This window comes from Spea bombifrons, chromosome 2 (assembly GCF_027358695.1).
Source record: "Spea bombifrons isolate aSpeBom1 chromosome 2, aSpeBom1.2.pri, whole genome shotgun sequence".
Lineage (NCBI taxonomy): Eukaryota > Metazoa > Chordata > Amphibia > Anura > Pelobatidae > Spea > Spea bombifrons.
Window position 1 is genome coordinate 126,341,252 of NC_071088.1, and position 28,000 is coordinate 126,369,251.

At 41.1% G+C, this 28,000-nt stretch overlaps 1 protein-coding gene across 5 annotated transcripts; it reads left to right on the forward strand.

Moving 5' to 3' along the window:
* The first annotated feature begins 1,445 nt into the window (after window positions 1-1,445).
* Window positions 1,446-27,874, forward strand: SPATA13 (spermatogenesis associated 13). Of its 5 annotated transcripts, none has more exons than XM_053456414.1 (13): window positions 1,446-1,642; window positions 4,137-5,918; window positions 11,964-12,329; window positions 13,278-13,422; window positions 18,418-18,554; window positions 19,107-19,286; window positions 19,639-19,824; window positions 20,282-20,461; window positions 20,897-21,129; window positions 23,206-23,335; window positions 23,843-24,215; window positions 26,140-26,214; window positions 27,553-27,874. In XM_053456414.1, exons 2-13 carry the CDS (start codon window positions 4,293-4,295, stop codon window positions 27,732-27,734), a joined length of 3,813 nt encoding a protein of 1,270 aa, XP_053312389.1. In that variant the 5' UTR covers window positions 1,446-1,642; window positions 4,137-4,292; the 3' UTR covers window positions 27,735-27,874. The 5 variants fall into 5 exon arrangements, with proteins under 5 accessions (XP_053312389.1, XP_053312390.1, XP_053312391.1 ...); XM_053456415.1 differs by having other exon boundaries at window positions 18,427-18,554; XM_053456416.1 differs by lacking the exon at window positions 11,964-12,329.
* Window positions 27,875-28,000: the final 126 nt, after the last annotated feature.

A 28,000-nucleotide genomic window follows, 5' to 3' on the forward strand; every position in this document is an offset into this window, starting at 1 on the left:
GAACCGTGCAGTGTTTCAGTATAAAGGACATGTGAAAGGATCCCCTCAGTACTCTGTCTGCACGTGGGGGTTCCTTGAAGGCCATGTATGAGAAGTTTGAGCAAAGTTTGAAAATTAGTCTTATCACCGTGGAACTCGATGGAATGTTCCTGCTAATTGGATCACTTCATCAATCGCTATGGCGATAAGTGCACTTTCCAAACTTTGCACTGGAATATTTTTTGACATCTAACCCCCTTAATTAAAATGCTCTGGTTACCTGTCTATTTTATCACCTTTACTTCAATGCCAGGTCTAATTGACACTAATGCTGTTGCTAGGCAACCGATGCGGTGAAGCAGCGGAGGCGACAAAACAAACGCCACATTCTGTACCTCCAACAACGCAGAACTTCCCATTGTTTAGCTTTCAAACCTAATGGCCTAATTATTCTTTACTCGGGTCACTTTTATTTTAGAAATGAACCCGTACAATAAACAAGCACATTTACGGACCCCAGTCATGATGGGGTGGTTTACAGTGTACCGTGTTTTTCTCATAAAACTCCTAGATTGTAAGCTCTTTGAGCCAGGCCCTCCTCACTTTTTGTTCCCCTACGTCCAAATAGTTATGTCCTGTTTACCCACAGTACAGGACCACCGAGTATGTTGGCGCTATATAAATGAATAAATAATAACAATGCACACTTCATGGCAGTACTGGATCCATCTCTGGAGCAGGGGGTTGTAATCCTAATAGATTGTAAACTCATAGGATCAGGCCCTTCTCCCTCTGTACAGTTATGTTTGTTCGTGTTGTGTGTTGTCATTTTAATGTTATTGTTGATCCTCGCTCTCTCCTATTGTAATAGAGCTACATACCTGTAAATACAATGGCATTAACCCCTTAGTTACCACACCCAATGCGATTAAAATTAAATCCAATTACAGATACGTCTTACCTGTGCTAAAGGGAGACAAAGCATTTGATCTTTGTTTAGTAATTCAAGTAAACAAAGAGATTCGCAGATGGATCAATTTCCTGCAGATAAGTGAGTTCATCTATGGCATAATGATCTAATTAAAACTACACTGAATCAATCTGAGGGCAGCCTTTGTTGGTAATGAGTGTAGTACAATACCAGCAGTGCCCAGCAGCAGGTCTGACATTCTCTACCTGTGTACACAGTCACTTCCCACTCATTTACAAGTGCTGGGATGCACAGCCTGGTGGGCTTTAATCCCCCTCTTCCCATGCATTGAATGCAGCACATGTCCCTGCTGTGATTGAGTGTTACTAATAAGGGCTGAGTCTCTCCACACTGCAAGGTGATCTGTCTCTCTGGGGGAGACGGTCTCAGTGGGAAAGCAGGTTCTGTCTCTGGTGGGGAGACAGTCTCAGCTGGAAGTCAGCTTTCCTCCTCCCACAGCTCCTCCTGCCTGCCTGCCGGCCCTTCCCACAGCCGCCGGGGCCAGCCCGCTGATCAGAGGCGCTCATCTCCTGCTTTCCTGGGGATCCGTCTCGTGTTTGTGGATTACAGCCCTTGGCATCTCCTGAATGCATCTCCTTCTGGAGAGTCCTGGACTCCGCATGACCTGCCTCCTGCCGCCGGCGATGGGAGCGGCTGCGCTGCGTGCTGGGAGTTGGCATTCGCTGTAAGCAGGTATGGAGACCCGGGCAGGCATTGAACGGCTCCCTAGTCATCTACCACTAGCCAGATCGCCTGATTATGGCGAATTAAGAAAGTAGTGGGGAAGTTCCACTTGTAACTGAATTTATCAGCCTGATTGTCCGTGTCTTCTAGGCTTAATCGCTGAACAATAGTATTAAATGCGCTTTCATTTGCTGTAAGTATTATTGCTTCTGATGGACTGAATCGACTATGATGATATGCATTAATGGGCATGTTTAACTGTGGATTTGGGTTGCTGTTTGATCACACTCCCATTAAGCTCTGCCTGTGCGTGTTGGGAGTTGTAGATGCATTGTCCGATATACCCAGCCCTCTAGACCGTGTGAATGATGTGTAAAGGAGGATGATGCGAATTAAAGCCCTGATCCGGTGGGGTGCCGGTGTCTGGCTGACCTTGGGGGAAAGTGAACTGGTTTGGGAAGCAGCCTGCACCTGCTACTGGCCGAGCTGGGAGTACTGGGGATGAGCTGGTGTGCTGAGCCGAGTACACCTGCTACTGGTTGATCAGGGCGCCCCTTACTGGTTGTTAGATACAATGTGTCTGGTTCTCCTGATCATTATAACAGAATGTTTGGGAAACAGCCATGGAAACATGGAAATATTTTCTCATTTGCTTGATACTCCATAAATAAGTCGTTACTGGCACCGGTGGGGTCCTTGGAGCCAGGTGTGCGAGTGCTGCCCCCGCTACCCGTGGGTGCTAAGGGGCTTCACTTCCGCTGTGAGCTGCCTAATCCCAGCAAGTTCCCATGATTAGCCTGGAAACCACATAGAAAGCGAATACAAAGCACCTCAGCCTGAAAAGCTCACCCAGCGGAGACTTTCATGTTATTCGCGTGTTACTGGTTGGTTTCTGTCCCTCCAAGATGCGAACAATGCCTTTTGAGACGAGTAGCTCCCCTCTCTCTCCCTCTTGGAAGTCCACCCAACTCAAACCGGCGGCTTCGGTATAATGACACCAAGGGGGCAAAGAATCAAAAAGTGTCGTCATCTTGCAACTGTGACAAGTAACAAAGCTTTTGGGGGCAGGTTTTTCTGGAATGTTTTATTGCCACCCGATACATGGCTCATATTAGGAGAAATGGCCAGGATTTTGAAGTTACTGTCATATCCTAAGTGATGTTATTGCATCAATATGTATAAAGGTTCATTATTTTACGTTAGAAGCTCGTTTTTAGGCACTGTGTCTCGTGCTTTTTATCTCTGTTACGTATAAGCCCCTTGGTCTCGCTTTTCCCACTTTTTAATCGGTTTATGTTGAACAGTGTCTGGTGCAAACATGGTAGATGTCGTTTTTTTTTTCTCTTCCTTGTGCATTTAATAGCTTCATGTTCCTCGTGTGTCCTTTTTATTCAGTTTTCTAGGAATATAAATATTCTTTAAAAAAAAAAAAACTACAAATGATGTAACATTGAATGCGTATTTAGCATAAAATGAACCCTTCTTTTTAAATATCAGTAAATTCCACTGCAATCATTGCCGGCTGAATTAAGGATGAATTAACCCTTTTAGTTTTATAAATGAGAGCATATATTGCACCATCTGTCTCTCTAACCTTCTCTAATGTGTTTGTATGCAAATTATACTAATTTATTTAGTTGGTTAGCCATCCCACGTGATTGTCCGGCATAAACAACATTAGTCGGTTTCAAGCCAGCAGCAGTTAAATCTGGATTAGGTACACTATCCGGCAAGAGTCTTTAATGAATAACTCCCCTTGGCTTGTAAATAAGTAGTGTACACTTTGCTCGGCCCCCCTCCGGTGTCATTGTACTTGAGCCTAGTTTATTCTGGCACACTTTTTGCCCTTCCAACAGCAAAAACAAATATCTGTGTGGGATATAGAGGCCAGTCTTATGTTTTGGTGTGCGATTAAGTAGTATTAGTTTTTACAAGTTCAGCGGCGGTTTCCTACTGAACTAAAAGGACACATTCATTTCATTTAAAAAAAACATTCCTTAAGACTCAGTTTCTCCCAGTTTCCATGTTAAACCCAATGGTTTAAATCGACCCTATCCAGAATATATGCATTTGAGATTATATATATATATATATAATGTTTTATACATTAACCCACATTGCTGTTTGACACTAGATGTACTTTCTGTCCTATTTAGAAGTTTAATTCCATCTTGTTGGTATTTTCCATTATTAGCTTTGAAATCCAAATCTGGCTGTAGATTTGTCGGCAATGTCTTCATTATTAAATTTTTGTGAGGGTTCCCAACAAAAATGTCAAGATGTTGCTTAAAATAAAAGGCAGATTCCATCTTCCTAGCCATGATTAGGTTAGAGAGAAGGCGACAGACTTTTTCTCTTGGTCTCATGCGACTCGGCTTTCTGAGATTAATGGTGCTTCTCAAGTTTTAATCAAAAACCTTTCACCCCTCCACCTCCTCCAGGACAGGATTGTATGGAGAGGGACACAAAAAAAGACTTACTAAATGCTGGCTTTGTTTTGCAGGGGCAAGCAGAGGACTGCGCTGGGGAGCTTCATGCATACAAAAGAAGTGAAAGCAAGACACAAAAGACATCAACAGATGACAGTCTGGTTCTTCAAACTACGCATTAAAGCAGCACTGTGGTTCTGAACCATAGGCAGTGTTATCCGAATGCTTATATGGTTGAGAGTATGACGTCTCCCGCCAATGCCTGTGGGAACAACACCATAGTTACCTCTCACGCTGCAGATAAGTGTGTCTCAAGAACTTTATCTGATGGGAACTGTCACAATGGGGCAAGTGGCAGTGCCGGCAAGAAAGGCGAAACAGAGGAAGAAAAGCTGGCCGCTTCTAAAACCCCTCACCGCTATACCGCCCCAAAACAACGAGCAAGCCCTGGTAACGAAAGGCCGCGTTCTATGATAACTGCAGGGAATTCCTCCACGTGGAATGCTTTGTCATCTTTGAGAAAGATGGGCTCCTTCAAAAAATTAAAGTCTTCTGTCCTGCAGGGTATACAGGCAAAGGAAAACGCTAATATTTTAAACGCGCAAGAGTCCGGTGGGGATGTTCAGAAGTGCTCACCCACCGATGGAATTGTAAGTTATCAATCCCCATGCAGGCTTCTAAAGTCAAGGCCCATGCAGGAATGTTACAATATGATGGATGGACTTCAATCCGATGGATCAGATGCTGAGGAAACGGATAACTCCTTCTTGAGAAGTACCCATAGATCTAGGAGCATCAGGCGTGCCTATGGCGCTGGACGTATAAATTTATTAGATGATGATAAAACTCGTGCTTGTCGTAGTCCCCTTGCATTGTCCCCGGCTAGACAAGAACCAAGCATCTGTGAGATTATAGTAAAAGATTCCGAAAGTAACCGTGTCATTTATAGAAGGAGTAAGAGCACAGACAATCTAAATTTCCTCAAAAAGAGTTCATTCAAGAGGAAGTCTACCTCCAACCTGGCAGATGTAAAATCCCACAGCGAAAGGGAGATTGTACAAACGACTATGCTAAGCATATCCGCCGATTCAGGTAGAATGGGCGGGACTCCTGAGAGAAGTTCAAAGCGTTGGAGAAGTCCAATTAGAGCGAAAGATTTTGATAGGGTATTAAAAATCATGAGCAATGTGACGGACGGCAGTCGGAAGAGAGAGGGTAATAAGTGCGCCTCTCCAACTAACGAGGAATCCCACAGGAGCAGACCAAACAGTCGCTTGCACGATGATTACTCAAGGAGAGTTTCAAGCAGTGCAGAAAGTGACAGAAGGAGATGTATATATAACCCACATTCTCCGTTATCGGATTCTAAATGTTTTCTCAATTCCACACAGTCCCCTACTGCTGCTCTTGATTTTGAAATGAGTGTTCTGCATACTGACCCTAAAATATCATCAGACTGCAGTGTGTCCCCTACGTGTAGAAGTTTAACCCCATTGGCCAACGAGGTCTTTTATTCTGACTCTGAGGAACCAAAGCACATGACCCATTCTGTATCGGAATATGGACCTTTTGGTACTCCTGTGAGGCCAACAGCCCCAAAACCTCAAAGCCCCAGTACGGAATTGTACAAGTCTAGTATTTCCATCCATTCCCCAAACCATCACAGCACTTTATCACTGAGCTCAATGGAAAGCGATGAAAGATCCGAGGTGGTCATGCAAAAGGCTGATAGGAGCCCCCTCTCTTTTAAGGACCATGTAAAGCCATTGTATTCTGATGATGGGAATGAGGATAGCGGGGTCAGCAGCCACTCTCAATTGAGTCTCAATGTAGTCAATGAAGAAAAGCAAGATGAGGTAAGAATTATTCCACGCTTGGTCATTGTTGTAGGGGGTAGGGGCTTGGATATGATTCTTGGTTTGAAATGTTAAATTTACCATATTGGTCAGTGTTCTTCAGCCTCCCCAAATGTATGTAAAAACTAAAATCTGGCTGATAATTGTACTGTTTATCAAACTTACCATATTTTGAAAAGTAACAGTACCGTTTTATAATTGCTATTGTTTGGAGACTCAGTCTTTGTCGTGACTGAACCATAGCACGGACCAGGAAGTTCTAAGGTTAGATTTGGGTATATCCATTGTAACAACACAATAACTGCTTTTTAAATGCTGTTTTTGGTTACTTTTAATATTTACCCTTCTGTTTGGTCCTGTTTATTAGTCCAATTGAACAGGATGGTGCTCATAGTGTGTGTGTGTGTGTGTGTGTGTGTGTATATATATATATATATATATATATATATATATATATATATATATATATATATATATATATATATATATATATATATAGTGAGTGTGTGTGTGTGTGTGTGCGCTCAATGGGATCCCCATACCATAAAACCGTTATGTTTTAGCTTTACATTGCTAGTCCTAAACCTCTCCTTCCCAAGCCAACAACTCACAATTTTAATATGGAGTGGCTTCTTATAAAACTTGTATTACGTGAAAGCCATATGAATCTTGTTTATAATCGGTTTGCTTTGGACCAGTTGTACAGTCAGCAGGACAACAATGTCTGTGAGGTGCCATAGCTGGTGCTATAATACCTGGGAGCTCTAGTAGTGACATTTCAGTGTTGCATTCGTTTCACACAGCAATCCCTGCAGTGCTGCTGCCCTCTAGTGGCTAAAATAGAAAATGTAGTTGTGAGTGAAACCTTGCCCCCTGCTTTGCTTTGCAGTTTCCTCAATTTCACTTTTGGAATAGAGGGGCTTCATGTAAAGCATGTAAAGCTCTGAGTGCAGGTTAAGCTTACAACCAATTTGAGAGAGGGTGTATAATAGAGTGATATATGTGGATGCCTATAACGTATACATTATGGAGGGCAGGCGTGATAATTAATATGACCTACTGTGCTTTTGTCCATTGCTGTGATTATATCGTTGGATTTCCTTATACAGGTGTAGACTTGTAGATTATTGAATTGAGACAGTTTACTTTTATATGTGCTGATGATGGCTGCTGATGATGTTTTACTAGAACCTCACTGGTTGTGGTGTGATCCCACAGAGGGTTTCTCAATCAGGACGGAGTCTGGCGACATCCACCTACCAAAGGGAAGTGCTTTATGTCATTGGTTGTAGAGCGAGATGTGGCACAGCTATGTGTCTGAGTAGGAAGGAAGTCATACTACACTTTCACAGAGTAATTTCAAAACGGTTTATTCCGAGAAACCATTTGGCATTTCTGCATGCTGAAAGAGGATCTTCTTAATCGCGGGTTCTTTTTATTTTAACGTGGGGGGGGTAATACATTCTAAATGTTCTTAACGTCGGATTTGATGGTGATCTACTAGAAAATAAGATGTCTGCTCCAACCATGGATCGGCCTCTCAAAAAAAGAAGGGCACATCCTAAACATTTGGTGAGTAGCACCATGTATTTGGCATCCAAGCTGGCCTTAGACATCCTTCAGACACTGGTTTTTGGTGACATTTATTTGTACGTGTTCGTACCTTGTTAGTAATTTCCATTGAAGTAGTCATTGACATACCTGAAGACTCACTGGGTTTGTGTTGTTCCACTTCAACTAAAGAGTAAAACATTCTCTAGTATGTTAAGCAGTTCTTGCCCCAGGAACCATTTAGAAGACTGCAGAGAAACATTTAAAGAAGCTTTTTCTGTTTCTATGGCAACAGCATATCAACACATGATTTTGTGTTCCCAACAGACTCTAAGAATGAGGCAATATTATGCAGCGGCCCCTCTTGTCCCACATAAATGACAGACCTGGCGTTCTGCAGAATCGGGAATGACCTCTCTGATTCTGCATTTAGTTATAAAAGGGTTAAGTTCAGCATAGTAGGAGAAAAAGCTAAAAAGTTAAAGTAATCGCATCTGGGTACCAGTATATGAACTCCAAATGCGGGTAATGGTGTCTGGCTCTAGAGACCCTACTCTCCACCTCCATGCTCAACTAGCCCATCCCCCCCCAGTCGAGAACAGCGTGGGGCAGCGTGTGTATACGTATGCTGGATTAACTCTTTTATTATGCGGTGGTCTTGTATGTGTGTTATGCATAAACGGTGAATCAAAATGTAAAACTTGAAGTTACCACCATAGCAGGCAATTTAATCTTTCTCCTAACAACATTTCCATTGGTTGCTATGGTGACAAGATCACAATTCTGTTCCACGACAGGATGGTGTAAATGTGTGAATATAAATCTCTGATGGCAAGTATCACTCTCTGTTTAAAATAGCAATGTTGGGGCCCATAACATCTCACTTTAGATCTAGCAGCCAATCGATTCCCTTACGTCACACCTGCCCAGGAAGCTCTTCCTCTTCCAGATGGCGCGAACTGCCCCTTTTATTGGTGTTGGGATTGTATGATGTCATATGACCCAGGGATGCCCATTAGGAGATACCCTAGGCACCAGGAAGCATTTAATAGTTGCCATGGTGACCCGGCACCTGGGATATGTCAAGCCCTGGCCTCTGTAATGGCATTAACGGTTCAAATAAATTACCGGTATAGATTTATAACAAAGCCCACATTCAATTGATTCTCTCTTTAGAGGGTTAAGATTAGAAGAAAGGAGTGCAATTTAGTACAAAAAGACTCATCTGCCCTAAACTCCAGTTAAAATATCACCTTAATCCTAAATCTTCTCGTCCTACTTGCACGTTTTAGAGCGCTGGTTCTATATGGTTCTGTATAAATCAATAATGAATTGTAACAGGGGAACCTGTGTCTAGAAGTAGTCTGCGTATCTTATTCTATAGTCTGTATGTTGATTTAAGGATCATTAGAAGTACATGGCAAGTCACCGCTCTCCCGTTACTGCTCCGGGTAGTAATCGTCCCTGATAACTAGACTATTGGATTTTGAATGATACCCACGGCCTTTCTACATAGCATAATCTTAGATAGCTAAATGCCTGTGGACATTTCATGGACAGCGTCATGGAGTATCACGCTCGGGTCACGGCGGGTCATGTGTGCGCGTGACGCTCTGGGTATTTGCTATTAAATAACATTGTTACACCTCTGCCTTTTATTTTTTCATATCTGTGCTAATAATTAAAAGCTGCCTGGGATTGCATTGTAGAAATCCCGTTGTCAAGCCATAGATTATTTTATTTGGCCATTATTTCTATTTTCCATTCCAGCTTTTTGACAATAATTTGATTACCAAATTAAAATTGGTAACATTGTAGTAAATTCAGAATTTTTGTTTCATTTATTGTTAAGTTAATGGTTATATTGCTAACCAAGGAGCTGAATCAGTGGGACTGCATTTTAACCCAAATGAGACTCTTAAGCAATTTAAAGCCTTCTCTGGACACCATTATTGAGGCGCCTGTGTGGCAGGAGGTAAGCAAGAGAGCCATGACAATTTAGATTGGACTCGCCAAAAATTGGGTACTTTGACGTAGTGGCCGGCTAAGCAAATATGCTCATCAAGTGTGACGGAATCCCCAATATTTATGCCACATGTGTTTTTTTGCTTTTTTTTTTTGAATGGTATGTGCTGAATTCTTGCTTTATATATTTTATATAGAGTGTGTGTATATATGTGTGTGTGTGTGTGTGTATATATATATATAACCCATAATCCACTTTCCTATCTCAATGCTGGCTGTGAAAGGTAGGAGTTGGAGTCCTCTTGAGAGCTGTAGAGTTGCAGATGGGTATTCCACATGGAAGCCAAGTTTCCTCAATGGATAACTTAACTTTTTACTGCATAATATCCTAGCATTACATTTAAATGGCAAACCGTGGTGTGCAAATGAATGGCTTTAATGACGGATTTCGCAGGCTTCATGTTACTTGGACGGCACATCCTATCGACAGTAACCGGTTAACTTTCCCAACCTTGGTCAGCTGTTCGTGACCGGTACAAGGTCCACCCGCAAACACAGTGAGCAAATACACAGAGTACACGCTCAGTGGGAAAATCACAGCCTGCGTTAGTCTTTTCCATGTGCCTTTAAAGCTCCGAGTTCACCATGCCGTCGCTTGGCTGCCTGTTGTTTCAGTGTGTTTGTGGGGCGCCGATACCGGTCACAGACAAAAAGGTAAGAGCAGGTAATGGTGACCGGGAAAGGCTTATTTGCCCCCACAGAGTTCGCATTTAGGGTTGGGGGTAGGCATTGTGCACCAATTGCCCAGTGCAGAGTATTTTAGGACTTTAAACCCATACCCTGGAATGATTGATCATATGTCTGTTAGATCAGGTTTTAGAGCATTCTAGGGCAAAAAGGCCAGAAACAAAAGCATTGATTTTATTTTGTTTTTTATTTATTACTTGACTGCTCTGTATGTTTTTGTTTATTGCACTTGCAAGTATTTGAGAATATGTACTAGTTTTTGTATTTATACCGGCTCCCTGTCATCCCAGTCCATATTTTAAATGCTCTTCTCTATAGAGAAATATTTTAATCGAGGTATGAAAATCAAGATTTTGGTTGCTTTGTTGTATCTGTTGTTTCAGCGTGCTGTCTCCAAAAAAATTAAATACAAAATGTGGCATAACTGTTCTTTTAAATGCATCTCTCTGTATGTAAGTTGTAACTAGAGGGTCAGCGGTTTAGATGTAATATAAGGAAGTTTTACTTTACTAGGTGGGTGGTATACAAGTGGAACCGTCCCCCAGCAGGAGTGGTAGAGGCCAATACAGTGAGGGAATGTAAACATGCACAGGCCAAACATAAAGATATCCTGAACTGGTGAGACTAGGGACTGCGTTTTTATATTAGGAAAAGTGGGGAGAATAGGTGTTTCTTATCCACTTCTATGTAACCATTTTTTTCCTGAAAATGTAGTATGTGGGGGTTTTTGATTATTGAATACATACATTATTTTAAAGCATTCTGTGGCAGGAGGGGCTTCTCTTCAGTGGCGCCGGGTCATTGAATTTGAAGTACTCTTCCTGTATTCTGTAAAATACTTTTCATTTTATCTTGATTTCGATCTTGTGCTCAGGCTGGTATGGAAGTTCCTCTTTTTTTGGTCAGACAGCTACTCAGCTTTAGAACACCAAGACTGAACTATACTCATACCTGGGAACTTCTGGGCTACCCGGAGCCTTCCCTTGTGGGTCCGGCAGCGGGAAACACCCCCATTTAAAGGGGAATTGGGCGAGGAGCGGGGCGTATCAAGACCCCACTTTCGTGACCCGGAGAACCGGAGAAGCAGTGCTCACCAGGCAATCTCCGGGACTATACTATGTCCAAACTGTTTCTGTGAACGGTTTAAGACAATGCGTTCCCATAAGCCGCAAGTAAAAGTGAATTTATGAATAAAGCTTTTTTTTTTTTATCTTTAAACATACATTGTTTGGGTGAAATATTAAGTTCAGCCATTTTTTGCTCTGGAAAGCGATCCCAGTTTTGAGAAGATGGACAGCGCTTTGCACAAACGTGGTTGGTCAGCAATATCACCAATCAGTGAGTTTACAAAGTCCCCTTAAGGGGCCTAATGCAGTTTAATGCTACAGAAACACTGGTTGTCAATGGCATTTACCTATTTAGGGCCTCTTTTAAAGCATTTTTTTACTATTATTGTGTTTAAATATATACTATAGTGGATTTTAATTGGAGAATTAGCCGTCTTTATAAAGCAATGTATGCATATGTGTAAATAAGCTTCATGGTATGGGAACGGTAGTATAGTATTGTTTTTTTGAGAAAAATCTATGTATGCAGAATTGTAGGACAGTGTTTAAGATGCTTTAAACTGTAGGACGTTATTGCATGATGGATATTGTGGCGGAAGTGTGCTTAGTGTTTCACATTTGGGTCAGCAACAGCGCAATATTTTGATGCAAAGCCTAAATTATGCAGTGCTTTTTGTCCGTCTTCCTAAAATACACTGTTCACCTTTCAAAAAAGGTTCCCACTGAAGAGTCCTGGACAAAACCCCCATCACATGATGAAGAAAAAACTGACCTTCAAAAAGTGTCACCTCGGAAAAGGGCCTCTGGAAAAAGCAGGTCTCGGCCGAGGCCGCTTTCAGATTACGGTCAGATGGCTATCCGTAGCTTTTCCATCCCAGAAGACTCTGTCCCAATGGACTCGCATGAGCCCAATAACGGGAATTGTAAGTTTCCCTTGCGATCGTTTAGCGAAGAGGCAAAGTTTCGAAAACATAGCACTGAGTACCAAGGGGATTGTAGAAGGAGACCCATTTCAGTGATAGGAGGTGTCAGCTTTTACGGAACAAGAGAAGACGAAGATACCGGGGGCATGCTGCAACAAGTAAGAACGCAGAAAGCATGACACCGCAACAAAATGAAATCTCTTTCAACTCTCCTCCAAATCTTAACAAAAATGATATTTTCTAACCCGATTGACCCTGTAATCTTTGGTACTTTTCACTTGGATGAAATAATAAACCATGCATGTCATCAGACTAACTTCTAACTCTCTTGCCTTTCCAACTATTTTATTCACCAGAATGCACTTCAGTATTTTATCCAATTCTCTCACTGCTGTAAATCATTCCCTTTTGCTTGGTGGGGTTAAAATGTCTTGGTTAAGATTTTTTTTTAACCTTGTTGTTATGTCATAATAAATGAAAACATTTTCTCGAAGATAGCCAATAGAATTTGAGGAATATTTGTGTGTGTTGAGTATGTATATCCTAGCATATCAATATATTCAAAAAATGTTTGGATGTTTTTTTCTAGATATGAAATTCATACAGGGTTATCACAAATCAAAATAAAGTAATGTTAAACCAGGGTGAGTCCAACTGCCCCGGAGTCGAGAAGGATTTTTTTTCCCATTTGAGGTGACGTTGGCGTCTTAGCGGGTTGGTTGCCTTCTTCTGGAACAACCAATATGGGTTTGAGGAATGGTTGAACTTGATGGACTGGATGTCCTCTTGAAGGCATTCATATTTACAAGCCTATCAGGCCTCCCTTTGCAATCTAACTGCTTTCTCTCAAACATAGTTATATATTTTTTAAGTCAATATTATTTAATATGACGTCTTTGTCAGAATGTTCTCCTCAAGTCAAGAGATCCTTTTTGTATATGATGCCTGGAGGGGGACACAGATTTGACATTTATGTGATCAGAGGTGGCCATGAGGTTTTATTTTTATTTTTAAAAGAACATGAAGATTGTTAATTGTTAACATTTCAATACATTGTGTTTTGAGGTTTGTGTATATGTCTTGTAATACATTGTTTTGTCTTATAGCCTGTACCTCGTCCTCCAGTTCCGGCGCACAAAGTACCACCATACAAAGCTGTTTCTGCCCGTTTGCGCCCATATGCCTTCTCGCAGAGCACACCCATTGGACTGGATCGAGTCGGGTGTCAGAGGCAAACCAGGATCTCTAACAGTAAGTCCTACTTTTCTTTTTGTTTGGTCCATTATAGGCAAAACATGGAGGGTATATGTGGCGCATGGAACGTATTGTTTGAGTTATATGATCAGGTGGATTTTTTACGTTCCTTCCTTCCTTCCTTAGTCTTGCTTAACCAGCATGAAATACTGTTAGAAAGGATCAAAGGGGCACAGGGCCTATAACCTATGCTTGTAAATAAACATCACACAGCCTCTCATTCTTTCAAGGTTACAAGGGTCATAATGCATCGCTCCAAGGTTGTCTTACCTCAATTCGCTTTAATGACCTGTGATAATTAAAATAAAAAATAATGAATTTTGGAAGTGATGAAGTTGGGGGAAAAATATTTTCAGGGTATTCATGGTACATGCATGGGAGTTAATTGTAATGCTAACTCGATGTCTTCAAATCAATTACACTGATTGGAAGATGAAAAATCTGTGAAGGTGATGGTTCCCCTTTAAGTCCTCCATGGTATGTTTTGAGTGGCACATGACGTTAGTTCTTCATATAAATGTATAAAATATTTTGCATTTAAAGTGCTTTATGTGTTAATTGTGATTTGACAGTATTTCCTGTAGAGGATACAAGTTTCTGATACTTGCGTGTTTCTCTTGCTGAGTAATAGCTGCCCTAATCTGTGTTTGCTTTGTGGTTAAACCCATTGTTGTCAGAGGTAACTAAAGTTTCAAGGAGACATGAAAGAAATTTCTATGGTGGAACCTAGTAGATTAGAACGGTTTCCAAGAAGATGTTTTTCTCACACAGAGTTGCGATTTAATGGTGCTGCACCTTTAAGCTTAATTGGGTTCATTAAAGCTAAATTATGGTGTTGTACTTCCCGTACCTTTTGGAAATGTGTCTAAAAGGGACTGTTATACCACAGATCTCAACTTCACTGTGCTCGGTTATTTGACTTCCTATCCTGAAGACCTTCTAGTTTCTCCACCTGTATATGTGCTGTGTCAGCATCCATCAAAGGGAGGAATATTCATGCGCATCCTGAGAACAAGATGTTACGATGGTTGCTCCCAGTGTTATACACATAAGCAGGTCCAGACTGGGCATCTGACAAACTGGGCAAATGTCGTGCCAGGAATTCACTAAACTGGTGCCAGTTGGAGAATGTGGAATGCCTTTTACTCGGCTTGTGGGCAACTAGTGCCTTGCTTTTGTAACCTCAACTTTAGTTTCCGCTTCAGTCTACAGTTCCGGTTGATGGGTGCTATTCTGTTTTTAGTGACTGCTGTGAGTCACTTTAACTAGAGTGTTTACGGTTAATTTGACTTGTTAGAACTGACAACAAAGGATAGCGGCATCAGGTTGCCTCAGGTGAGTGGTTGTCTCCGGCTCCACGCAGTTTTTCATTGTAGGTACTCTCTGGAGCAGTCTCAGAGGTGCAGGGGCATTGTTGTCAGGTGGCTCAAACCTGCACCTGACCCTGTGCTATGCTAAGAAATATGACTAGGGCTGGCCAAAAGTACTTTTTCCAGATTGGATAGCTTGATGTGTACTATGAAGGGGGTCTAACATTAGTATGGGGTCTTCTTGTGCCTGGTCATAGGTTAGACTAATTTTGTGAAGAATAAAGCTGTCCATGTGTCCAGAGACCACATTTAAAATAATTTGTATTACTGGCTCATTGTGTACCAGTTACAGTAAATTAAATTGGGGTTTGGTCAGCTATAATAAAAAGTCTTAGTAGAACCCAGCAGCTCATCTATCCATCCTCCATAGCAGGGTGCTCGGTGGAACTAAACATTTCCATGACCTAACTAAGCCTAATGAAGTGACAAGAATGCTTTGGCAGCTACAGGCTCTGTGGTGGACATTTCCATAAATGCCGACATTTTTGTTGACACCCAGTAGTCTTGTCACAGACGCTTTGTGTACATCTAGTGCCAGCCCGTGTAAGTTCACCTGCAAGTTGAAAACGTTCCCCACTGCTCACCGTTCAATAAATGAATCCCAGTTACATTCATGGTTAAGAGAGGTGAGGGGTTTTTGTTTTTTTTTTGTAACTTCCTTCAATAACTTCCTCTAGATCACAGCACACACGTGTTCCGTAGTCTTATAGAACACGTGTGTTTCACTGTACGGCCTGAGCTGTTCTAGGAATAGTTACGGACTTGAACCGTTGACAGATAAGGAGGAACTTCTAATGACTTCAGCCAGAAATGTATTTTACAAGGTTTAGCTGAAAACCCAAATCCCTGTTGAAAAACATTGGGAATCGCTTTGGTCGAACTTTTTTTTTAATTTTTTTTTTTTGTATATCTAGAAGGCATTGTGGATTACAGTGAAACTCAAACTAAGGGGGAATTGGGATCAAGGGCAGTTGTTTTGGTTTTATTTATAAATTCTAAATTAATAAAAAGGTTGTGAACCCATGTGCTAAGTAAGAGGAGTTGTACACATGTGGATAAGTATTTTGTGTTCTCACCCAGTGTACTTGTTACAAATTGTTATTTGTAACAAGTACACTGGGTACTTGTTACAAATCTTAGTGTTGAAAATCAGTTTTAAGCTTGGATTTATGCTTTTGTGGCTTTATTTAATGACCGTAAGTGAAAGTTCTAGTCGTGGCAGGATGTGTTTGCTATAAGCTGCCGTTCGGCAGATTGCGTTCACATCGACACATTTTTTGAGTGCTTTCTCCCTGAGGGTGCCCCGTGGTGTCGTCACACAAAGCTACCAGTTTCGCAGCGGCGCGTAGTGCTGAACTGTCACTTCCCTCCCGGTGTTCGGACTGATACCCGGCACTGAGGATGGAAGCCATGAATAAGCTCTTTCTGCAGCCTGGTCGGAGGCAGCCGCTCTGTCTGTTGAACCAGCAGCTTTTTTTCTTTTTTTTTTTTTAGCTGTTGTGTGTCTGGCTTTGGAAAGCCAAGCCTCTTTCTGATGCTTATTTTTGGGGGCATAAGAGCATGGTAGCCGGGGGCAAAATGGCACGATTTTGGAGTCTCGAGAGCCTTCACATGGGTATGTGTGAAAGTGTTAACACGTATCTTTCTGGCATTTTGTTAAAAGTACGTTGTCTTATATTTTTGTCGAGGAGGCTGTTATTGGATGAAGGCTCACTGCAGTCATCAAGCTGTAGTCAGAGGCGATCGGCTTCTGTATTGTATATCCAGCTTTAATACATGAGGACGGGGGGGGGGGCGTTCATGAGAATTCCAGAATGGATTTTGGTGTTGAATTAACCCTTCAAGCCCGGGTGGCATGTGCATTAGAGGTGAATGGGTTCAATTTATAAAGGCGTTTGATGACTATAAATGCACGGGGCACTTACAGGTTTCTAAAGAGGCTTGTGATTTCTTAAAACATTAAATGTCCTTTGCACATGTTCTGCTGTCTAGTCCTGTGACGATCCGTCTGTAGATTTAATTTCTTTATTTTAAACAAATAGAAGTAAAATGACACCGTGTCAGACCCGCTGTATGTTTCATATGTTCCATTGGGTGTTTACCTACAGTCGTACGTGTTTTGCGTGGATACTTTCTCAGACTGAAGTTTGCAGCGGGGACAGGGAACGGTATAGGACTTTTTCTATACAGTCTCTGTAGATGGTAGTCTATCACGTTAACAGGTCTGAGGGGTTTCAGAGCCCCTTTTACCAAATCGTACATATCAAGAATATGTTAACCATTTCAACCTCAATCACCTTCCATGCGCAGTGTGACAAGCTATAAGTGAGTACTTGTGATCTGTTAATTCCGTGTTGGATGGAGAGCTTGTTGAGATTGTTCACAGGGTGAGCGGACGTTTCCTTAATGCAGGGAAAACTTGACTCACGAAGCCTTTCCGCTGCTTAATTAACGCTAGTGTCTATGCGAAAAGGTAATTGGTGCCAACGCAATGGGAAATGTCCAGCAGACTCTTTTCTTACAGAAGCCTTTTTGTTCTGTCGTCTTCCCGGTTAATATGGAATGTTCTGCAGTCTGTTACTCGGAGATGGAGTCTCCGCTGCATGGCTGCGGAGGAGCTCCGAGGGCAGTGGCACAGGCCACGTTACAGATGAGCAACGAGAACATTTAACAATCTGAAGTCCAGTGCAGGTGCCATTGTTAAAGCATTATATGATGCCACACCTGCTGCAAAGCATTGGATTGATCGTTCAGACATCTGTCTGTGTTGCTTCTGGTTATAGACCATTCTGTGCCCCGGTGCGCCTGAATTCACAGACCTTGCAGATGGTAAAATGAGCGAAAACTGAACATATTTCTTGGGCTTCTTTAATTCATTTCTGCAGGGATTGCCAACGTTCAGCTCTGCTCATCTTCTTGTATACATGTGATAGGGAGGGTGCTTCTGCATAGATTGGGGGGGGCACAGCTGACATATGAATTTAGTATTGTAAGGATTAAGCATCTTGGTGTTTTGAGTCAAATCCAGAACACGTAATTTGTCGCTCTGCAGCCTGTCTGCTCTCCAGAACGGTTAACCCATTTTGCATACATCGTGATCCTCTCTAGATGCATGCAGGACTGGCTTAAAGGGACACCCAGCCATCGTATGCCCTCCAGCCAGCAGATCATATGGTCCTTGAAGACGTGCTGGAGATGTGTTCGCTCGAACACGTATCCTGCTATGTGATATGCTCCGCAGCAGCACTGGCTTGGCAAATATTGCAAGGGTGGGGGTCAAATGATACCCCAGGTGCACCAATGAGCAGAAAGCCACTGATTGGTTGGATTGACAGGGGAGATGCACCGCTTCAGCTCTGTGTGTGTGGTTTTTTTTTTTATTATTATTATACACAAAGTACTTTCAAAGTGTTCATGAGACATTAAACTGTCCCTTTAACTCTTTTACTATCATTGCGCATAAAAGCCATCGTAGACACACTGTGTCAAAAAAGAATTACTATAACTATGTGTCTGACCTCTTAGTCCTATAAACAACTGTGTATCTTGTGTTTATTCATATGTTTTGCAGATTTATACGACAGGCTGGACCCGTATAACATATAATTTTAACTCTGTTCAGTTTCTACAGATGGAGGTGCGGAGTCTCCTGCTTTAGTCGATGATAATGGTAGTGAGGATGATTATAACTATGATGACATCTGTCAAGCCAATCCAAGGTATCTGCAGCCAGGAGGAGAACAGCTGGCTATTAACGAGGTATAAAGTCACCTATAGATTCATTTGCACTTTTATCATATATGAATGTTGTCAAACAGACAATCAGTTGGTTGGGTAAAACCCTCAAGGAATTCTTTTTCCTGTCTCCTTCCTTAGAGAGCCTAGGAGTTTCTTTTGTCATTAATTGATCAAAAGTCCTGGGTTCCTGATTGGTTTGTGTCCTTCCGTAGTAGAACGTTGAACTTGATCATAGCTCTGTCGGTCTCGTTCTGTTGTTCCTCGTTAAAACAGTTATCTATTTTGTTACTTATGACTTTTTAAAAGCCAATTGATCCTACATGGGAGAAATTAAAATTCTACCCTAAATCCAGCCCTTTTTTCATGATCATCTCATCTGTCCACCTGGCTTTGTTTCTTTCCTGAAGCACAATAAACAGTTAAGCTTCCCTCTGTGTGTTGCAGAAAACACCATAGTTTAATTAATTCATCCTAATTCAACTCATCTATGCCTATTAACCTTTTTTAGTATGAATTTGCTGTACATTTTGCAATAGATAAAGCTCTAACCTATAAATGCTTGTGTAATTTCAGTTAATAAGTGATGGCAGCGTGGTGTATGCAGAAGCCTTGTGGGACCACGTGACCATGGATGATCAAGAGCTGGCCTTCAAAGCAGGAGAAGTCATAAGAGTTCTGGAAGCCTCAAACAAAGACTGGTGGTGGGGAAGAATTGGAGACCACGAGGCCTGGTTTCCTGCTAGTTTTGTCAGGGTAAGTTAGTAATTTGTGTTTCTTGTATAACATTTGTTCTATTACATTAATGCCTCATAATTCCTGAGAGACCACCTGGGATGTGTCTGTGGAAAGGCTTGTCTGCCTCAATGGTAGCAACTGTCTACCCCTGTCCACTTTGACAGCGAGGAAGATGGTAGCACAGGCTGGACTGACTTTGCACCTCAAGTTCTTCTAGTTCCAGTTAAAGCCAGAATCTTGCAGAAACATTATGGAAAATACATTATGGTTGTGATAAATTTTCCACTTTTTCTCTTGAAATAGGCTAGAAAAAGGCTTTTGTTTATCTCTTGAAAAAGTAATTCCTCTCTTGGTCTTTTCGCATTCTCAGTTACGTGTCAATCAGGAGGATGTGTCAGAACATTCTGGGAGTTTCCAGGATGAAGAACAAGATGTTGATGTTAGGAAAGTACGCCACAAGAACACAGAAAACAAAGATCAAATGAGGACCAATGTTATTCGAGAAATAATGAACACTGAACGTGTCTACATCAAGCATCTGAAAGACATCTGTGAGGTACAAGCATGGAACTCTACTACATGTGTTTAATTCCAGATGGATAGATGTACCTGTACGCCACCATGAGATTCACCATAATGGCCTAAAAATGAATCTGTTAATATTTATTATAGCTTTAATTCTACAATATTTCCCTTCTATCTTAATTATGATCTTTGTTGGCCTTAAGTAACATAAAACCGTGTAATTCCAGTGTGAAAAAACTGTGGTTTTCTCCCCATTTATGTGAGGTTTTGTTAACTATTATTACATGATTGGTTATATCATCATTGCATATGCATCATTGAGGCTGTTACAAGTAAAATTATTAAAACAAACTCAAAATAATCCAGCCTAAAATATGTTCCTTTAAATTATTTAACCAGTATTGGGGTGTAATTGGCCAGCCCAAGCTCCTGGGAATAACTTTAAGGGCAGCCTTCGAATATATACATATTGTTTTGTTTTTGTAAAGGGCTATATAAAACAGTGCCGAAAACATACAAGCATGTTCACCGAGGCCCAGCTGAAGACCATTTTTGGAAACATTGAAGACATCTATAAGTTCCAGAAGACGTTCTTGAAGGATCTCGAAAGGCAGTACAATAAGGAAGAGTCTCACCTGAGTGAGATTGGGGGCTGTTTCCTAGAAAATGTAAGTCTTCTGTTTATATGTAAGCAGCTCATCCTGGTGGATGTATGTGGCCATAAACACCAGCCCATATTGACAAAGCAACTCGGTGCTACGCGTGGAGCAATCTGCAGGAATGTTCTGCTGGTTTCCATGCTGTTCTACATGGGGTTGTACCTGCGTTTTATGAATATGGTGTGGTGGAGCTTCTGCATGGTGTTTTCTAAACAAAGTTTCTTTGACATTTATTATTTATGAAGGATATTTTGATTTCATTGTAGTTATTTATATACATTGATTTTACATATACCGTATATAGATATATATAAAATATATATATATATATTTTTTCCTTTGTTTCAGTAAAAAAGCAGCCCGTTCTGAATTAAAATGCATGTATATTTTTAGTTTTGAATGTGTGTGTAAATGGTAAATATATGGCTTCACATTCCCTTGTAGCAAGTTGGTTTCTCAATCTACTCTGAATATTGCAACAACCACCCGAATGCTTGTTTGGAGCTATCAAACTTGATGAAGCACGGAAGGTACCGGCACTTTTTTGAGGCTTGCCGGCTTCTCCAGCAAATGATAGACATTGCAATTGATGGCTTCCTCCTGACTCCTGTACAGAAGATCTGCAAATACCCCCTGCAGCTGGCTGAGCTACTCAAATATACCACTCAAGAGCACAGGTGAGTGCATCCATCCAGCAGTGCTTTTAGGAGATGTGCTGCCTGGACATCATACCCCCGCATCGCTCTGTACTTTGTGTTCTTTGTTCTCTTCGCTTTGCCCTTCCCTGACCTCTCTCCCCAAACCCTGTGTATTTTTTCTTTTCCTATATAGTCTATAATATATATGGAGAAGAACATTTCTGGGTTTCTAATATACACCTTCTTGGCACTTGTTTTGGTGAAAGGTTTCTGTGAGAGCTATGCAGGTCTCTGCGTTGCTCCAAGTAATCCCTAGGCCTGGCAGTCGGGGAAATAAGTCCACAAAAATATTTTGACGCTTCTAGCAGTTAGTGGTCTGCAATAAATATGGAGTTACTGATGATAGCTTGGAAGGGGGTGTCTGGGACATGTTGCGTTTTGAGTTTTCAGATGCTTCTTACAGCACGCAGGGTGGTTTGCACAGGTTTGGGGTATCAAGGTAGTGTGTCTTAAACCATGAGGGGAGACCATTTGGGAGGATTGAGATAGGTTACCAGATTTATTCACTAAAATGTTAGTTGGGTAAGTGTTCATAATTCCTATTTAATGCAGTAGAAATTTTTTAACTCATCCAGGCAAGATGTTTCATTTTCTCTCTCATAAAGAAAAGGAGAGGGATAACAAGCCTGAGAGCCACCACTTAAGATAACACAGCGTATACTACAGGTTGCTTTATCTAGTTGTAGAACTTGCAAAAACAAATTTTACAAGACTAGAAACTTGTACATGAATAATGTAGGGAAACACTTCCTATGTTGTTTTTCATGCACAGAACACTCTAGAAAACATTTCTCAGCCGCAAGTACAAACTTCCAGTGTTCACCCTTCAAGTGGGACATTCATCCTTCTTGGCTACCGGCGTTATTTTGATGTCTTTCATGCTTATTGTTTCCTTGCCTCTGAAACATACTTCTAATTTCCATTCCCCCTTATCAGTCTGTGGCTTAGTGTATCGTGTGACCACGGACTCCCCTCAATCCAATTTAAAGGATTTTCCTACCAGATGCACAATGAGAGCTCTGTTGAGATGTATTTTGGGCTCAGCGGGGGGACAGCCTAAAAAGAAGTCATGTGTGACAGTTAGAAAATAGGGTATTCTTTCAGAGCGGGATGAGGGTTGGATTTTCCTGACCCTTGAATTCAAGAACTCTATTATGGGAATTCAAAAATAAAATACATGAATGCATTTCATATTCGGATGGAACGGAATGTGATCTGGTCACAGTAATGGAATTACAATGTTATTTGCATAGAACAAAATCAAAAGTATACATGATTGATGGCCATATGTAATAACACATTCAGCAAAACACCACATAAACTGATGAAGTGTATCTAATGCTGCTACAGGACTAATGTGAAAAAATATCCTCGCTGGGTTTTGATTGCCTTTGCGTGTGTGTGTTTGATAGAGAAACTAATTAGGGCAGCTAGAGTCATGACCAGGGGTGTCGAGGGTTTCATATAATTAAACACATAATCAATTAGTATTGTGTTGCTGAACAAAGACTGTAATTGTTGTGTATTGAACATTGGACCATTTTGTGATTTGTAATAAAAGCGTTGCCTAACTGTCTTGGGACCCAAAGTAGGATCAGGTTTGCTTGTTACGCTGTGCTTGTCATTGGTTAGTGTTTGCGCATGTGCTAGCATATCTTGAGTCTGTGACCCGTGGGGTTGGGGAGTAGAGATGAAAATGCTAGTCTTAAGCACACTGATGAGGTTGCAGAGGCCTTAGTGACTACATGTATCTTCTCCAGCTTCTGGCTCCATAGCAATTTCTACACCATATGATCTAAGTTATCGGGGGGGGGGCTTTGAAAGCCATTCAATTAAAAAGACCCCCTCGCTATTATAAGCTATTAAAAAAAAAACATCTAGTTGGGAATCTCCCTATTCATCATGGGCGTATAGGGACCGTTGTCAAGAGGGCTTTTTGACCACAGTTTGAGAATCATTAGAGTGTAGAAAGTTCTACGCTCTTACCTAAATGCATGGAATTTCGAGAGGTTACAGGCGATTAAAGCATGCTTGTTTTTTGTATCATTTTTGCAGTGATTACAACAAAATAAAGGAAGCTTATGAAGCCATGAAAAATGTTGCTTGCCTAATTAACGAGCGGAAGAGGCGCCTGGAGAGTATAGACAAAATCGCCTGCTGGCAGGTGTCTATAGTAGGTTGGGAGGTAAGCAGCACGCCGAGCTGAAGAATTACAATAAATAATAATAGGTTGTTCTGGAAAACTGTCAAATTATGTGTAAAGGTTTATTTAAGCATAAGCTATAGTAATGCTTAATGGTTTTAATTTAATGTATTTACCTGCTAGAGTTGACTGTACCAGTTGTTATAGGATCCTAAAATATGAGTTTTCTCAGTTCAGGTGCCTCAATTTGTTTTACTGCACTTGTAGGTGATTGTATATCCTGGGGTGGCTGGTGACCCCCAATCAAGACCATGCCTTTCTAGGAGAATACAAGGGCCATTTTTAAAATGCTCTTAACATTGTAGCCCAATTTCTTTATGCCTCTACTAGAAATATTGTTTAGAAAAGTCCCCCCTTCTCATGCACTGTAACCTGTCTAAATTCATGCCTATTACGCTTGGAGGCTTTTAACATTTTTTTTTTCCTTGGGACAGTCGTTAAGGTAGGATATGCCTAATTTGCTACTAAAACAAGTATTTGTTATTTTAGGGACAAGATATTTTAGCCAGAAGTTCTGAACTTATCCACTCAGGGGAATTGACCAAAATCTTCAAACAAGGGAAGACCCAACAAAGGACCTTCTTTCTATTTGACCACCAACTGGTGTTCTGCAAGAAGGATCTACTGCGGAGGGACATTTTATATTACAAGGGTCGAATTGACATGGACGAGATGGATTTTATGGACGTCGAAGATGGAAAAGATAGAGACTTCAACTTAAACATTAAGAATGCGTTTAAAATTGTAAATAAAGAGACCGATGAAGTCCATTTGTTTTGCGCAAAGAAACCTGAGGACAAGCAGAGATGGCTCAAGGCTTTTGTGGATGAACGGAAAAGAGTTCAGGAGGACAAAGAGATGGGTATGTGCATTTCAACGTATTTCTGTGTGGCGCATGTTTGTATGAATTGAAAGTAAATAGAAAGAAAAGTAAAAAATAGAGGTGGTGTCGTCTGGAGCTTCAGTATTAGAAGTGCTGGCAGTGTTTCTTCATTCACAAAAAGCAATTACCTTGGTGAGAACACCGGTGGCTGATAATACCCACGATGAGTATTATTGTTCATCTGTTACAAGTCACTGCTATTTTTGGTGTGTTTAACCCCTTAAGGACAATGGGCGGTCCCTAAACCCATTGGAAACCATGCATTTTGAGCCCCGTACATGTACGGGCTTTGTCATTAAGGGGTTAAGAGCTACTCCATGGCATCCACACAACGTGGACATTTGCTGTTGACTGTGAACATAAACTAGATTGTTGATAAACAAATGGTCACGCACCAGGCAGGGGTCAAAAAATATTGTAGTGACCTTTTATGGGGACTATAATTCCACAAAATAAATGCTTTGCTACTTTGAGCGTTTATGGAAAAAGATATAGTCCACACAAGTTTTAGGCAATGCCGAGGTGTCTCCGTTAACTGACTCATTCTCTTGGACCATTCGTTTTTTGCCAATTATTTGGTAATCTGTGTTTTATCCAGGACGATTTTCACTCTTTTGTTTATTGCCACATCTGTTGTGTGTTTCATGATATGGTTGTGCCGTGTTGCGATGCCTGAAAGACTAATGATACTTCTTGTAATGCTTATCAATACAAGGTAATCCCTGTTTTGATCTGGGTTTTTCCAGTCTCATAAAGCTGGGTGAATAGTATAAATCTTATATGTGGTGACTGTAATTGCAGATCAGAAGGGACATTTATGAATAGATTTCATCAAGCCGCATATGAGACAAAGGGTCATTTATGTGTGTTGCATGGCATGGATGTTCTAAATCGATGTTCACTTGGTTTCTGTGGCGATTGCTCCGCATTTGCTAATTTGCATTGAGTCATATGACATCATACCATGACTTTATCACATCATACACATTTTCAGTGTTGTTTTGTAAATGTCTCTATTTAAATCCGTAGTCGTCTTCAAGACTCATACAAGTTGTGTGTTTCTGTTGTTGCCCATATAAATTGTATGGGGTTTAAAAAATCCAGACTTGTGTTTAGAAAGCTGCTGGTCTCCAAACGCTTAGGTAGACAAATTAATAACTAAGAACATAACTGGGAACCAGTTAAATAAAATAAAAAGCAGTGCTCTTTTTTTTGGGTAGATAGAAAATGAAAAGACATGGAATGGATATATGGCGGTCAGAGGGGATATTAATGTGGGGGCTTTAATAGTCCACTTTATTCTAGACTTGGATCCAGTAGTGTCAATTGTTTTGATCAGTCAGTCCCCAAATAATTACTAGAGTACTGCTTGATTTGAAGCAATGCATTTGCAAGTTCTGCAAAGCGATAGTTGCCTTTTTATTAAAGTAACACTTGTGTCATTTTTATTTACAACGATAAACACTAATTGATAAATGAAGTGAGAAATGAATAGTCTCCTAGTGCCCCACGCATATGAGACAGGGCTGTTTTATTCCTCATCTTTTCAGTGCCTGGCTAGCAGGTTACAATGCTGGTGGAATCATTACTGAACCGGTCCGCAAGCAGAGAAAGTACCTGGAGAGTGCGAATGTTCATGCATGCGCTGAAACCTGCCTGTTCTGGCAGGAAAAGCAGCTTGGTAATTGAGCAAGGTTTCCCAATGGAGCGAGACGATGGAGATTGCAAGGACAGTGACATAAACACATGTGACTCTGCAGGGTAGCGCGTTTTGATACATTTGAATGCATACATTTTAATCATGTGCTGTAATGCACCAGGGTAACTCTTACCACACACATTACGGATTCTAGTTATATTTTATATCTGTGAAACATATACTGATACCTACACTTAATTGCAGGAATGGAGATTTCAGAAGACCAAAAGAAACAAGCCATGCACAACGCAAAGAAGTCGAGGCAAGGGAAGTTAAAAAGTGAGTGTCACACTCTTGTTGAAATACTTTATTGACTTTATGCTGTGATAGGCTTGGCTTATGTAATGTAGCGTGTAAGCTATATTCATGTCTTCCAAACATGTGTAATAAACGGAGAATTAAAAAATAAAAGTGAGTGCCAAAATATGCAGCGAGGGCAAAGTCTGTGGTCGCCGTGAGCATACCTGGGAACTTCTGGGCCTACCCTTGCGGGACTTGGCCAGGACTGCCCGCTGACATCGACAGGTGGTCTCGCGGGGAGCACCCCCGTTTAAAGGAGAAGTGGACGGCCAGTGGGGCCTGTCTAGAAGAAACATAGAATCTGATGGCAGATAGGAACCATTCTTGCCCCCCTTGCCTGCCAATTTTTCTGATGTAGAGACTCGGACCATAATCAGTCTTTGTTCTTGTCTTACATCCAGGAGCCATATACTTGTCCCATGCGTGTCTGAATTCCCTCACTGTATGAACCTCTACCTCCTCTTCTAGGAGGCCTTTCCACTTATCTCAGTAAAGTAAAGCTTCTTTCATTACATCTAAACCTCTATTGTTGGGGACAGATCCTGAAATTTTAATTAACAGATACGACTTTTAGTCAATGAAGTCAAACAACCCAGACAGTAGATGACTTTGGCTGGACCTACCGTAAATTCATTGTTGTCTGAATAGTGTGCACACAGTCTACTGATCAATAACCAGATGCATTTCCACAAATTAATCATGTCCCTGCACAAATCAATAACTATGTGGAAAACGCTCACGCTGTGCCGTATTACGTTGGGAATCTGTCACGGCTATTCCTAAAAATAAGCAGTACAACTAACCCCCCAGGCAGGCTGTAACCCTGGCCCATAACGGTCAATGCTGCGCTTATAGCGAGGCTAACACAGAGCTCATTAATTATCAGACTGAGCTTGGTCACAAAGAGACCTCCACCATGTGTAACACTTACACATGATTTAACTCCTTAAGAACAGCTTTTTGTTTTGTTTTTTTTTACATCTGAGAGGTCTCGTAACTTTCTCAAACTATGTATTTTCTTTAGGATCAGTTTCCTTTGGAATCCTTGCTTGTAAAATAATAGTTAAAAAACAAACAAACATTGGGGGGTTATAAATTTGAGATGCTGGTGAGATCTGCATGCCAGTGCTAAAATTAAAGTCCAGAATGTAAAAAATATGCTCTTTTCTGTGCCACACTGCTTATTCATTCACCTATACATTTTTGTTAAATTATGGTATTGTTTTAATTGCAGCATTCACTTCAGTTTTATCAGTTTTCCGTTATGATGTTAAGTTTGGGTATTTTATTGACTTAATCTTGTTCTCTTTGATGTAGGTGTTGCCTACAATGGCTTCCCTGCTATCCCTCCTCATCAGAACCTGCATCCAATCCACCAGCGCCATCTAAACATGCCGACCAGCATTCCTCAGCAGCAGGTGTTTGCGCTGGCAGAACCCAAACGAAAGACTTCTCCTTTCTGGAACACAATCACCAAACTTACGCCTTTCAAGAAATAAGGAGTCTGACAATTCCAAAGGACTTTGAATGCTTCTTCCCTGGAGAATGACACATTTAAGAACAAACCCCGAGTACTTTGGAGACACTTTTTATTATTGTTATACTTGGAGACTAAAACAACATTTAATGAAGGGAAAAATATGAAGAAAAAGGAAATGTGAAAACAAGTTTTTGTGGGTTTTTTTTGGGGGGGGGGGTTCTTTCTTTGTTGGAGGGCAGGATTTATTGTCCAGCATCTACATTCATAATGTTGCCAAACAAAAAT